This window comes from Coenobita brevimanus, chromosome 116 (assembly GCF_032717465.1).
Source record: "Coenobita brevimanus isolate Jiangsu-jjx chromosome 116, ASM3271746v2, whole genome shotgun sequence".
In the NCBI taxonomy this organism is placed as follows: Eukaryota; Metazoa; Arthropoda; class Malacostraca; order Decapoda; family Coenobitidae; genus Coenobita; species Coenobita brevimanus.
Genome location: NC_137069.1, coordinates 46286904 through 46301515, shown reverse-complemented (window position 1 = coordinate 46301515; position 14612 = coordinate 46286904). Strand labels below are relative to the sequence as shown.

At 42.1% G+C, this 14612-nt stretch overlaps 1 protein-coding gene across 1 annotated transcript in view; it reads left to right on the top strand.

Moving 5' to 3' along the window:
• LOC145418814 (uncharacterized) overlaps positions 1 to 14612 on the top strand; it is a 234690-nt gene that overhangs the window by 186736 nt on the left and 33342 nt on the right. Inside the window, exons 3-4 of the mRNA XM_080287146.1 lie at positions 2300 to 2515; positions 6993 to 7105. Coding sequence (XP_080143272.1) covers positions 2300 to 2515; positions 6993 to 7105 — 329 coding nt within the window. The remainder of the gene's footprint in view (positions 1 to 2299; positions 2516 to 6992; positions 7106 to 14612) is intronic.

Genomic DNA, 14612 nt, shown 5'->3' with positions numbered 1-14612 from the left:
AGACCACCCCGGGCTCATGCTCTAGTTGTATTTAGACCTAAAGGAATCCTGGTTGAATCCATAACTGGAAGCTCACATTGAACCATATTGAAAATTATATCTTGTTGTGGTATGTACTTCACTTTATTACACATAAAAACTTCTCTACACAGTTTACTTAATGTATCTGGCAATAGCACCCACAGGCACAGGTAATTACACCCTAAGCATATGATTATAGAGAAATTTGTTGGCCCAGTATGTTCTTTGTAAAACAAGCAGATTATGATTTAGCCATATTTACGTTTATACGCAAGACGTGAAGGTGTTATATTTGCTGGCGGTGACACTATAATCTACCATAAAGTTGGCAGTGCTGCCAGATGTATAAAGTGTGCACTGATTCTGTTGTAAGATGAGGAGAGAGAACAATCGACAGCCATGGACGACACATCTGATATTGCCTGTGACCCTCTGAGGGGGGGGCATCCAGCAGACCAGTCACCTGTCGCCCAGATCAGAGGGAACCTGGTTTGGTTTAATATCAGGGTGGGGTACAGATTCATCGAGCACCAGGATACTGGTGTTGATGTTTTTGTGCACAGCCTGGCCATCGTTAAACCAAACCCATGGCACCTCCAACGTTCCCTTGGGGATGGAGAGATGGTGGAGTTTAGTCTCTTTGTGACTCCTAAGGGTCCTGAGGCTCGGGATGTTACTGGGCCAGGAGGTGTGGGTGTGCAGAACCGCAGGGTTCTGCCCATGCACGATGATGTCTCACGGCCCAGGGACGCCAGGCCAGGGATCCTGTGAGTCCTGTGGGTATAAACATCACTGTGGAGATGTGCATCGCAATGGTGGAGGCTTTTTGCTGGAGTGACAAGTGGGCTTTGTGTGTTTTCCTACCCAAGATCTTTGAGGAGATCGGGCTGCCTCACCTTGTCGTCCCCGAGTGCTATGCCCGTGATGTACACTCAGTTCCTCGCCAACTGGAGTGCCTGGCCTGGCAGCCGTGATCTGCTGCCCCCCGCACAACACCACAGAAGAGGCTAAGGTTGGAGGCTCCTCTCAACAGAAGGACTGCCACCCCAATCACTGACCTGGCTCCAGACATTGACACAGCAAAGACCATGGCAAAAATTCACCATCTGCCATCAGAGACCGAGGAGGGGTGGGACTTTTTTGCCTCCCTCTCCATGGCCAAGGATGCGTCGACTTGCTCCCCAGCCGAGGAGGTCAGTGAGTCCCCCCCCTCCTCCAGCAGTGGAAGGCAACCCATCCCGCCCTCCCATCATGGACCAGAAGGATCGGCTGGACGTGTCCTCCTACCAACACTTCCTGGCCCTTGACGCCCACACCCAGTTGTACCAGCTTGGAGCTGCGATCTACTCCAACCTCTACGATCTGCTCTGGGCTGCCGACCTGGGTGAGGATATTCGACCCGTCTTGATTGTCAGGGGGAAGGAGGTGCGTCTGACCGGTCTATGAGCCCTCTATCACATTTTGCCTCCACATCTGGCCTCTTAGAATGGCCGTCATATGTAGCAGTGGTGCGGTGATGACGTGTAGATGCCTTCCACCATCTAATTTGGCCTAATGCCCCTCAGTGGGCGATGACCATAAAGCCACACCCACAAAAAACTCTGTTGTAAAAATTCCACCAACACTGCACAAAATATAGCGGATCCTCACCGTGTTCAGAACGTGTACAAGCTTAGAGGTTAGATTGTCCAGTTCGCAGTATTGCATTATCTGCTAATGCCTGTCTGGTCAGGCTGAGAATGCCACTGAACTACATCAAACTGAATCCATTATATTGCTTGAGAATAATAATTAAAAAAAAAAAAAAAAGCTGTGCACTTCTGACTTTATAATTTTTTTTTAGAAACTACATAAGTACATGAAAAATTACCTTTTTATTTTTTTTTTTAAGCCATTGCTGGTTGCTGTCATATGTACAGAAACAACCTTGTTGAAGAGTTTGTGATTATTATTCTACACACACACACACACACACACACACACACACACACACTTTTAACTATTTTATCTTCTTTGTTTCCGGCCAGCACAATAGTTTCCTTACTGTAAATATCCGTGGTAACCTCTGTTTCCTCTGAACGCCATGCCTTCTCCATCTAGTTCACTGGTGCCTTTGTTTCCAAAGACTGCAATGCTGTTTTTATTAGGGTATCTATAGATATATCCATTTCTAAAGCCAACAGTGCTGTTTCTATCAACATATCTACTGTTACATCCGCATCCATAACCAGCAGTACTGTTTCTCTCCTAACTGATGGTAAAATGATTTGGTTTACAGATAGTACGCAACTTCGCAGAGGCACTACAGAGACAGTTTAATACCTGCAACACGCTGTTAGAGGGAGCCGAGGCGCTGGTCCCTGGAAAAACCCTGCTACAAGGGGCAACTCTTATGCACGGGGGCAGCGCCTATGAGGGTCTGTGTGTAACTAAGAAAATTGACTTTGATATTCTTATTGTGCTCAACAAGCCCTACATCTTTACCAACTTTGAGGTAAGGTAGACCCGAGACACCTAACCTTAAGACGACGACTGAGATATTAGATATATTCTTGCTTACACTAGATAAATAATATTCAATGTGTGAGTGGCCACTAGTATTTTAAGGATTAAAAACTGTTTTCTCTATTTTCCTGTAGACAAAGAGAATATAAACTATTTTTTCCTTGCATCACAGCACCATTATGTTTAACTTTGAGTGGCATGTCGTCGCATGACAGTTTAAATAACAACTGTGACTGTATTAAACCACTAGTCTTCGGTCTGACTTATATCCGAAAGATATGTACAGTGACAGGCTTCAGAAAACAAGTTTTAGTACTACGTACATAGTTTTTCTGACCACCCGAAAATTCGATTTTGTAACATATTCAGTTTCTTGCATATTTTTATTTCATTTCAGGAGAGCTACTGTACTGAATGAAGACATGAAGGTAGAATGGGGGAAAATTTCTAACTGGAAAGGTAACTTCTGGAATAGTAGGTTGTTTTTGCACCAGGAATATAAGGTGGTTTATTATAATGACCACAACGAGGAATGATCATACTGGAACTTCACAGTCTGTATAACGCTAATTATTGCTCTTGTAGATTCAGGCTTACGTGGATATGAGCTCGGTAGACTGTAGGTTGAAGTTGCCCTTCTGCTTCAGTTCACCATTCTCCTTTCGGGAGTTAGGGAAGGGGATGAGTGGCGTTGTATAAACAAATAGCTGTACAAGTAATATTGGTGCCACCACATGAATGGATCAATCTTCAGCACTGTGCACGGCTGTAAGTGATTAGCCTATACAACTCTGTATGGCACATTGGCTGATAAAAGAACCCTTCTTATAAATTTGGACAGTCACTGAAGTTTCTTGCTAATACTTTTGAAACAGCATGGATACCCAGTTTTGAACTGCAACCAAAGAGTCTGAGCTAGCAGTACATCTCAAGATTTTTGGCGGACTAGATATTAGCCGGTGAGCTGACAGTTGTCTGAGGGACACGAGTGCTGATAGCTTTAAAAGAGCAGTTGCTTTATACAACAGCAACTTTCGAATAATCTGAATGGAAACGTGCGATGAAGGCACAGCAGGACTGAATATGTAGAGGACACTTTGGAGCCAAAGGATTTTTCTCAAAGTCGGTGAAAGATCTTGCTGTATATAACATAATGCATTCACAAAGATTCAGTCAAAATCGCAAAAAATTATGATTTTAAATACGAATGAAATTTAAAACTGAACATCCTTGGTCATATTCAAATTATGGTGTGTAAGTATAACAGATGTCTGAGAATCTTCCTGTTCTGTTTTGATTCAGATATGTTACAGATACCTTAGGCAAGGTTTTCAAACATTTTGGTAAAGTTTTGATGGCAGAGGTGATCATTATAGATTAGGATAAATTATATGAAAGCAAACTGCCACTTAGAAAGGTTACATGTAATGAGCCAGAGAATGCTGGGTGCCAGCACAATAACAAAAATCTTGGTAATAACCGGAAGGAAAATTCCAAGAGGATACAAGCTAATAGTACTGACCGCAGATACTACATCATCGTTATAGGACATTTACCTATCCGTCATCACCAAAACATAGCGTGTGTGTGTGTGTGTGTGTGTGTGTGTGTGTGTGTGTGTGTGTGTGTGTGTGGAGAGGGAGGGGGGAGAGAGGATGGACAAACATTATCAAAATTGTCTACAGTATAGTAAGATCAGACGCTGAGGTTTTGGAAAAAGAAACAACAATAGAGCTATCAAAGATAAAAAGAGCAGATAACACAGGTTCTGTGAGCGATTCTGGAAAGGTGTTCGAAAAGTCAGATGAATTTAATTGGTGAGCTCATTTCATGTCGAAAAATGAGTCAAGACGAAGAAATTCAGCACATTTCAGGGAAGATATATTAGTTCTATATAATTAAATTGTAAGGTGGAACGATAACCTCTGAAAACCAAATTCCTCTGGACAGCACACGAGAATGCTTGAAATCCAGCATAGGCTTTATTACGTACTCTGAGCACCGGCATTATTCTGGGACAAGGAAACAACAGATGTTTAGCTAAGGAATAATGGAACTACTACATGAGTAGTTCTCAGTGATCAGTGTCATAGCATTTCGGAGGTTACGTCTGTTTAACTGGAGCTATGACATGTTAGATTAGACATTAATAACAGAGCGGTGTGTGTTCTTACCTTACCTAATTGTTCTTACCTAATTGTATCTTTACAGGAATGAGTCAAGCTCGTACTGTCCCGTGTCTTAAACCATATTTATCGTACATATCCTTAAATTTGTGAATTGTTTTGGCACACACTATTTCATTCGGTAGTGCATTCCATTGATCAATTGCTCTGGGAAACTGAATTTCCTTACGTCTTTATCACCTCTCTTTTTATGCAATTTTTTGCAGTGTCCTCTTGCTGATGCTTCTCCATATGTTAAGTAATCATTTATGTCTATATTCTCCTTTCCTGATACGCATTTATATAGCATTATCATGTCACCTCTTTTCCTTCTCTCCTGTAGTGTTGGTAGATTCAGTTTATTTAGTCTTTCTTCGTAGCTTATGTCCCTTAAGCTTGGTATCCATCTTGTAGCAGCCCTTTGAACTTTTTCAATCTTGTCTATGTGCTTTTTGAGATGAGGACACCAGACTACTGATGCATATTCCAGGGCTGGTCTAATGAATGATGTTATTATCCTTCTTTGCATGTCTTCATTTATGTATGTGAATGCTATTCTCATATTTGCAAGCAGTGTATACATGTTCCGTACCTTCTCGCTGATGTGGTCAGCCGGAGATAGTCTGTTATTGATAATCACACCTAGGTCTTTCTCTCTTTCTGATGTATATAGGGTTTTATTTCCTAACTTATAATCCCAACCATTCATGAAGTTTATTTAATTCTTCTTGTAGCTCTTTACAAGAGTCTGTGTTAGTAATGCTTCTCTGTATTTTTGCATCATCTGCAAACACATTCAGATAGCTCTCATTTCCAGTGTTACTGTATATATCATTTATATACACTAAAAACATGATTGGTGCCAGCACTGAACCCTGTGGTACTCCACTAGTCACTTCTTTCCATGATGAGTAGTTTCCTCTTAGTACTGTCCTCATTTCTCTTTTTATGAGAAAGTCTTGCATCCAACAAAACAGTTTGCCTCGAATTCCTCCTTGATGGTACAGTTTCCATAAAAGTCTTTGGTGAGGTACTGTGTCAAAAGCTTTATTGAAATCTAAATAGATACTGTCCACCCATCCTTCCCTTTCCTGGATTGTGTTTGTTACTCTGTCATAGTAGCTCAACAGATTAGTAACACATGATTTTCCTTTTCTGTAACCAAACTGTCTTTCTGTTATCATACTGCGTTCTTCTAGATGATTTACCCAAGCTTTTCTTATAAGTTTTTCTAATACCTTGCTTACAACACTGGTCAGTGATACTGGTCGGTAGTTGAGTGGATTTTGTCTATTCCCTTTCTTGAATAAGGGGACAATATTTGCTTTTTTCCAAATATCAGGTAGTTTACCTTGACTCAAGGATTTCTTGAAAATTAAAAATAATGGTTTACATAACTCCTTTGCACATGCTCGTAATACCCAACATGAAATTTCATCAGGACCACTTGCTTTTCCTCTGTCTAATCTACTTAACTCCTCCTGTATTACTTTTTCTGCTATTTGTATATCTGGTAGTGTGTGTGGACATGCGTGTTCCACATAGTCCCTCTCAAAAATTTTTTCTTCTGCAAAAACTAATTGGAAATTCTTATTTAGTGCTTCACAAATATCCTTCTCTTGTGTATAAGTGATTCCCTCGTCCGTAATGGATTGTATTATATCTTTTACTTTAGTTTTGCTTCTGATATAGCTGTAAAACAGCTTTGGTTGATCACTACTTTTATTTATTATATCCTCCTCAAACTGTTTTTGGGCTTCCCTCCTTATTCTTGTATAGTCGTTTCTTGCCTATTTGTAATTATTATACGCCCTTTCATTATTGTGTCTTCTGTATCTATTCCACAACAAATCTCTTCTTTCTTTTGATTTTTTACATTCTGTATTGAACCATTTCTGTATTTTCTTATCTGTTTCTTTGTGCTGTGGGATGTACTTCTGGACTCCTATTTCATAAAATTCACAAAATTTTTTATATACAGCATTTAAATCTTGTCCTCTAAGCTCATTTTCCCAATCAACTTCTAAGAAATACTTCTTTAGGTCTTGATAATTTCCCTTTTTATAGTTTAGGCTCTTTTTGTAACTATCATTGCTGTTTACTATGTCATATGCTATCCTGAAGTTTTTGGATGCACCTATGCTACATCATAATGGGAAGTGCTGTGTGTGTGTGTGTGTGTGTGTGTGTGTGTGTGTGTGTGTGTGTGTGTGTGTGTGAAAGGCTTCAGGGGATTATAATGTCACTGAGGGCCCTGAAAATGTTATACATGGTTCCTTTATGTATGCATATAATTGTCAGGTAGTGCGTGACTCCAGCAACTTCTTCTGCCTGAAGTGGAAGAGAGGAAATGGCCTTTCAGATGGTGCTGGATACCTCCATGCCGCGGAGCTACAAAGCAAATTGTTTGATGAGTAAGTATACAAGTATTTTTTAAAAATTAATATAATGTATGAAACTGTAGGCATTTTAGTGCTTTAAAATGCATCGAAACAAGGTCGAGGCAATAAAACGACATATAATCTCATCCCAACATTTTTATGGCATACTTTTTTGTACTGGAAGGTTAGTTAATAGTCACGCAATTGGCATAATACTTTTTGGATGCACCTATGCCACATCATTATGGGAAGTGCTGCAAGGGAAAATAGATGAAGGGACAGGATTACTTGTCTCATTGCCTCGACCTTGTTCAGATGGTTTTGGGCAAACAACCATCCCCACATTTTTATGCATTTCATTAAGTGGTTTTTATGCATTTTATACTGATTAAAAAAAAAAATGTGAGAAAGCTCGGAAGGTTTTTGTAATTTTTTCAACTTAAGAACATCGTAGTAGCAGGGAGATTAATGGAGGCTTGGACTAACCCATCTCGTTTGAAAAGTCTTTTGAATTGAATGTAATTATCAGCATCCGCCCCTCTTCTTCGTTTCTGCAACATTCGCGGCCTTTCCTTTAACTTTGTCGAACACCACCTCTCCTCCTCTAAACCTCACCTTCTCTTTCTTACTGAGACTCAGCTGTCTGAGGCAACTGACAGCAAACCCTTTTCTGTATCCTCCTACTTTCTCTATACTCATTTCAAAGCCAAAGGTGGATGTTGCTTAGATGTACGCGACGACCTATCTTGCTCTCGTGTTCCTGAACTTGATTCTTCTGAATTCTCTAATATCTGGCTTCGGCTTTCCTGTCATTCTCTGATTAAATATATCTGCGCTGTTTACTCATCTCCTGATTTTAGTATTAAAAATTCTTCGACTATCTTACTTCTACGATGGAACACATTCTATCCATTTCTCCTTTCTCTGAAATCTCCATTCTAGGAGATTTCATTTTTCACCACCAGCTTTGGCTCTCATCTCCTTTCACTGATCCACCTGGTGAACAAGCCTTCATCTTTTCTATCCTTAATGACCTAAAGCAGCTTGTACAGCACCCTATATGTATCCCTGACAGCCTTGGAGAGAACTCCAGCATACTTGACCTCTTCCTTACAACTAATCCTTCTGCTTACACTGTTAATCTTTTCTCTCCGTTGGGCTCCTCTGATCATAACCTTGTTACTGTAACCTGTTCTGTCACTCCGGTTCGGCCTGTGGACCCTCCAAAGAAACGTCATCTGCGGCACTTTGGAGCTGCGAATTGGGAGGCCCTCAGGCAGTACTTCTTTGATTTTCCCTGGATTGATTATTGCTTCCGTGGCCGGGAGCCATCTGAGTGTGCCTTGCGCATTACGGAGGTTATTCTCTCGGGCATGGAAGCATACTTTCCTTTCTCATATCCTCTGACAAATCTAAGAAAGCCTTGGTTTAATCACGCTTGTTCTAATGCTGTCCACAACAAGGAGAGGGCCTGTAAAAGGTACTGGAGCCAACGCACCACCGAATCACATCTTTTTATGTTTCTGCCCGGAATCGTGCTAAGTCTGTCCTTCGCTCTGCAAAAAATAATTTCATCCATACTAAATGCTTTCATTTCTCCAACTCGAATTCTTCCCGCTCCTTCTGGCACCTTGCCAAAAACCATTCTAACAACTTACCTCATCATCCTTCCCTCCTCTTTTCTACTCTGATGGCTCTGTAGCTATTTCTTCTACTGATCAAGTAGATCTCTTTGCTCAGATTTTCTCCTCCAATTCCACCTTAGACGATTCCGGTGCTATTCCTCCCTCACCTCCCCCATCTGACTTTCTCATGGGTGACATTACACTTTCTTCATCTGATGTATTTTCTGCCATCACTGGCCTCGATACTAACAAGGCATATGGGCCTGATGGGGTCCCTCCTGTTGTCCTCAAGAACTGTGCTTCTGTGCTTACACCCTGCCTAGGTAAACTCTTTCACCTTTGTCTTTCTACTTGTACCTTTCCTTCTTGCTGGAAGTTTGCTTTCATTCAGCCGATCCCAAAGAAGGGTGACCGTTCCCAGCCCTCTCTCTAAGTATCGTCCAGTTGCTTTAACGTCCTGTGTTTCAAAAGTTTTTGAGTCCATTCTTAACAGAAAATTTTTAAAGCATCTTTCCTATCACAACCTTCTTTCTGATCGTCAGTATGGGTTCCATCGGGGACGCTCCACTGGCGATCTTCTCACCTTTTATTCATCAATGATATTCTAAGCTGTACATATAACCCTATCCACTCGTACACTGATGATTCCACCCTTCACCTTTCCATTCGGTTCCCGCAACGTTCATCTCAGCAGCTACTTCAGCAAACAAGGGATGAGGCTATGGCACACCTAATGTCTGACTTGGCTCGTATCTCTGACTGGGGTAAGAATAGTCTTGTTTTTAATGCATCTAAGACTCAATTTTTAAACCTATCAACCTGTCAAAATCTTCCCCAGGAATACCCAGTAATGTTTAATAATATCCAGGTCAATCATGCATCGTCCTTGAACATGCTTGGGATTTCATTCACATGGGACTTATCTTGGAAAGGTCATATTGCATCTCTTGTGAAATCTGCTTCCAAGAGATTGGGTGTGCTAAGCCGACTCCGTGCCTTCTCTGCTCCTGCACAGTTGCTGACTTTATACAGGGGTTTTATTCGCCCCTGTTTAGAGTACAACTCTAATGTGTGGGGCTCCCCACATACAGCTCTTCTTAATAGCGTGGAGTCAAAGGCTATTCGTCTCATCAACTCTCCTCCTCTTTCTGGCTCCCTTCAACCTTTGTCTCTTCGCCACGCTGTTGCCTCTTTATCTCTTTTCTATCGGTACTTCGGTGGTCACTGCTCCTCTGAACTGTCTGCTCGCATCCCTCCACCTATACGACGGGCGTGTAGTACCCGTCTAGCAACAAACTCTTATCCCTTTGTTGTCCTACTGTCTAATGCAGTAGTTAACCGTTACTCTCAGTCCATTCATGCAACAGGTCAACTCTGGAACTGTCTCCCTCTGTAATTCCTACTTCCTTTGATCTCCCGTCTTTCAAACGCAGCGTGTCCAGGGATCTCGAAATGAATGGATCTTGAATTTGGCTCTCTTTTGTATTGTTTTTGTTTCTTTCTTGGAAGGAACGTTAATGCGGGCTCAGCCTTTGGTTCATTCTTCCTCGCATAAAAAAAGAAAATAACGAAGAGGGTCACTGAGAGAGCTCAACATCTACACCATCCGATCGCTTTATGACCGAGCTTTTGATACAGCTCTTGGACCTTTACCTTTGACCTGTTGTTCTCAAACTTAAAATACTTCATTCTTAGAAGAACGAGGACAACGAGCGTTGACGTGAGCAGCATCTTATTCAAACGTTTCGACATTTAAAATGTCATCGTCAGTGATCTAAAAATGGGAAGCAAAAAAAAATCAAGTCAAAACACTAAAAACACAGTATTGTGCAGTTGAAAAATACACGGAGACATACGGTCTGCATATGACAAAAATAAAATATGGGAATGTGAAAGGATACTAAAAGTTACGTAACATGAAGAGGTACTGCAGACATAATGTTATTTAGAGATGGATTATGGGCCTTTATAAATATTGATTCTAGCAGTCTTAAGTTATTTAATGAAGAAGCTAATATTTTAAAATACTCCTCTATAAGTAAGATATCACAAGATTCACAATGGTCTTTTACTGCTGCGTGATGACGGGACCTGAGTCGTCGGCCTGTCCAGCTCGACTGACCCATACAGTATGTTCGTCTGTCCTAACCTTGACAGCACTGATTGTGCTACCAACATACCCGGCCTGGCAACCTGGGCAAGTGAAGCAATAAACAACAGACGAACGGAGGTCGGTCAGAACAGGGTCTTTAACGTGAAAAAATGAGCCAATTGAAAATGAATTACTTAGTATATTCTTACAGTCAATTTGAGGATAAAATTCAACAAGGCTGTGAATTAAGCGGTTTTTCATTTGAACCGAAATATCACCCAAGTAAGGTAAACTAAGATAAAATGCCTCCTTACTAGCAGTAGAGATTGGTTGTTTAGGCATGTAGTGGTTGTTAAGAAAATTCCTTACAAGATGATAGAACAAGTTATCACTATAGCCATTATTTACGAAATATTTTCTTAGGGAGCAAATCTCATCATGGAATAAAGAATATGTCTATCTATTTATATACCTAGGCTGCTTCCCCCAAGGAAAGGGAGGTAGCCGAGACAGGACGACTCACTCTCCATTTACTCTTCCATTCAAACACATTCATTCGCATCTTAGCCCCAAAGGGGAGAACGGACAGATCCTCACCGCATCACACCGCACAAGGGTCAACTGGCAATGCAAGCAGTGACATCCACAGCAGGGCCCGACAGCAGAACTGGTTTACCCCTGCCACATCATAACAGACCCATCCCCTTACCCGCACCTGACCTGACTAGCTGATCAGACCAAATGCGGGAGAATATCCCCTCCGGGCTGCATCATCACTTATTCATTCACAATTTCTCTCCATTTATTTCTGTCACGCACAGCCACTCTTCCTTGCTCAACAGACATCCCTCTCGCATCCAGCGCTCTCTTCACACTGTCCATCCATCCTATTCGTGGTCTTCCTCTCAGTCTTACACCTCTCACATCAGATCTAGTTATCTTTTTCACCAATCGCTCATTATCCATTCTCTCCATATGCCCAAACCATTGCAACACCCTCTGCTCAACTCTACCAGCCATCTCCCGAACAACTCCAGTTCTCCTTCGCACTTCATCATTTCGCACTCGATCCATACGCGTCACTCCACACATACTCCTCAGACATCTCATCTCCATTACATTCAAACTTTTCCTCTCTGCTACACCCATATTCCATGTTTCAGCCCCATATAACGCAGTCGGTACCACAACACCCTCATACAGCCTTCTCTTTACATCCATTCTAAGCGAACGACATTTAAACACTTTTTTCATTCCTCCCAGCACCTTTCCTACTTCATTTATTCTAAACTTCACTTCTGCATCTATTCTTCCATCCACAGCAACATGTGACCCTAGATATTTAAAACAATCTACCTCCTCAAGCAACTCACCATTCAAAACTATATTCATCCCCCTACCATCTATCAACCTCGTACACTTCATCACTTTGCTCTTATTCTCATTTACTTTCAATTTCCTCCTTTCACACCCCTTCCAAACTCCTCTACCAACTGTCTCAATCTCTCCTCTGAATCAGTCACCAGTGCAGTATCATCTGCAAACAGCAGCTGCTTCAGATTCCACTCTCCTCCATCAACATTTACCAGACTCAGACCACCTAAAACTCTTGCATTCACCTCCCTTACAACACCATCCATGTAAATATTAAACAACCAAGGCGACATCACACATCCCTGTCGCAGCCCCACTCTCACGGGAAACCAATCACTCACAGCATTTCCCACTCTTACACACGCTCTACTATTTACATAAAAACTTTTCACCCCTTTTAGTAACCTACCATCAAGTCCATACAATCTTAAAACAGTCCACAAAGCCTCCCTATCAATTCTATCATACGCTTTCTCTAAATCCATAAATGCCCAAAACACATCCTTGCCTTTCGCTAAATACTTTTCACACACTTGTCTCACAGCAAACACCTGATCAACGCATCCCCTCCCTCTCCTAAAGCCACACTGCTCATCACTAATCACTCCCTCTGTACCCGCTCTAACTCTCATAATTAACACTCTACCATACGTACACTTTACCTACAACACTCAACAGACTTATACCCCTAAAGCTAGTACATTCATACTTATCACCCTTGCCTTTATACAACGGGACCACACAAGCACTTGCCCAGTCAATTGGCACCATACCTTTCTCAAAGCACACATTCAATCATCTTACTAACCAGTCAACAATAGTCACTCCACCACCCTTCAGGCATTCCACAGCACACCCATCCATACCTGCAGCTTTCCCTGTTTTCATCTCCTTTACTGCCTTCTCCACTTCCTCCTTCGTGATCAATGAATCATTCAACTCTCCCAACACATTTATTCCTTGCACCCTTCTATCTGCCACAATCTCAGCCACCCTTTCCTCCTCTACATTTAACAATCTTTCAAAATACTCTGCCCATCTCTTCCTTACTGCATCCATCTCAATTAACATCCTTCCATCCTCTGCTTTTACTCGTTCTTCCTTCCCAGACTCTCCCTTTCGCACCCTTTTCACCTCCTTCCAAAACATTTTCTTATTCTGTTGAAAATTCTGTCAGCCGCCTACCCCACCTCTCATCTGCTGCCACTTTAGCATCACGCACAGCCCTTCTCGCTCTGTTCCTCTTTTCCTTATACCTTTCATATGACATCTCATCCTTCCTCTGCAGCCACACTTCATATGCACGTCTCTTCTCAGCCACAGCCATACTTACTTCCTCGCACCACCATTCACTTCCTTTTCTTACACCACCACCCACACGTCTCACACCACACACCTCTTCTGCATGCCCCACCACAGCACTCTTAAACAACTGCCATTCCTCCTCCACACTGCCATTTTCCCGATCTTTCACTGCGTTCCACTCATCTTTCAATTTCTCCTGATACTCTATCTTTTTCTCTCTTTTATCCAACTCACTCACTTTCAAAACCTCCCTGCCACACCTAACCCTCCTAGCTCTCACCCATCTCTTACCTACTCTTAACTTTCCCTCCACCAGGTAGTGGTCAGACATACCTCCACCCTCCCCTCTCAGAATTCTCACATCCAACAATCTTCCTATTACATTCCTAGACACAACCACATAGTCCATCAAGGCTCTATCAACAACCCTTCCACCCTCCTGTCTCACCCATGTATACTTATAAATATCTTTCTTCTCAAACAGCGTATTCCCAGTCACCATCTCTCGCTCAACACACATCGCTATCATTCGTTCCCCATTTTCATTTCTTCCAGGCACACCATGCATACCAACTACGCCTTCAACTGCTACATTTCCCACTCTAGCATTCAGATCTCCCATCATTACCACATTCACATTCGCTCCAAAACTCTGCAGACACTCATCAACATCATTCCAGAAAGACTCCCTCTCTTGTTCATCCCTTTCACTACCAGGCCCATATGCACTCACAAACACCCACAACTCACGTTCAAATTTCACTTTCACCCACATCAGTCTCGATGACACCTCCTTCCATTCAATCACACACTGCTGTACTTCCGGACTCACTAACAAGGCCACACCTTCTCTTGCCCTTCCTCTATCAACACCTGACAATCTTCCATTCCCACTTCCAAACATAGATTCCCCCTTCCCTTTCATCTTCGTTTCACTCAAAGCTAACACATCCAACTTTCTTCTCACAAACATTCTCCCAATCTCCTCCCTTTTAGTCTCAATTGTACTACATCCACGCACATTCATAGACCCAATCTTCAGGGTACGAGGATAACTCCATCCCCCGTCCCTTTCTCTGGCCTGTCTCTTTTTAGGAACTAAAAAACAGAGGAGGGGGTCCCTAGTCCCCTCACCCCGCCCCTT